The following is a 434-nucleotide window of genomic DNA, read 5'->3' on the forward strand; positions in this document are numbered from 1 at the left end:
TAGGGAACTACCCTGGAATCCAGGCTGTGATCCAAGACCTGAACACCACACCCAGACTGTATGTGCTGCTGTTTTCAGGTACCAGGTTCTGCTGGACCAGAACCAGGCTCCGTTCTACCTGTTCAACTGTGCGATGCGCTGGCTGGCAGTGCGTCTGGACATCATCAGTGTGTCTCTGATCAGCATCACGGCCCTGATGATGGTCCTGATGCATGGACAGATCCCCCCCGCCTACGCCGGACTCGCCATCTCCTATGCTGTGCAGGTGACTTGAAGCAAAATCCCTGTGAGTTACCTGTCAGAGCCCTTCCAACACTGTGAACTGACCGTGTCTGTCCCTCCTCCAGTTAACAGGGCTGTTCCAGTTCACGGTCCGTTTGGCGTCTGAGACTGAAGCTCGCTTCACCTCTGTGGAAAGAATCCATCACTACATT

At 54.4% G+C, this 434-nt stretch overlaps 1 protein-coding gene across 2 annotated transcripts in view; it reads left to right on the plus strand.

Annotated features, from left to right (window-relative positions):
- The window catches only part of abcc5 (ATP-binding cassette, sub-family C (CFTR/MRP), member 5), a 23,185-nt gene that overhangs the window by 18,762 nt on the left and 3,989 nt on the right, over window positions 1-434 (plus strand). For both annotated transcript variants that reach the window (XM_020621838.1, XM_020621837.1), the window contains 2 exons: window positions 79-265; window positions 348-433. In XM_020621838.1, the coding sequence (XP_020477494.1) occupies window positions 79-265; window positions 348-433 (273 nt within the window). The remainder of the gene's footprint in view (window positions 1-78; window positions 266-347; window position 434) is intronic.

This window comes from Monopterus albus, unplaced genomic scaffold (assembly GCF_001952655.1).
Source record: "Monopterus albus unplaced genomic scaffold, M_albus_1.0 scaffold268.1, whole genome shotgun sequence".
In the NCBI taxonomy this organism is placed as follows: Eukaryota; Metazoa; Chordata; class Actinopteri; order Synbranchiformes; family Synbranchidae; genus Monopterus; species Monopterus albus.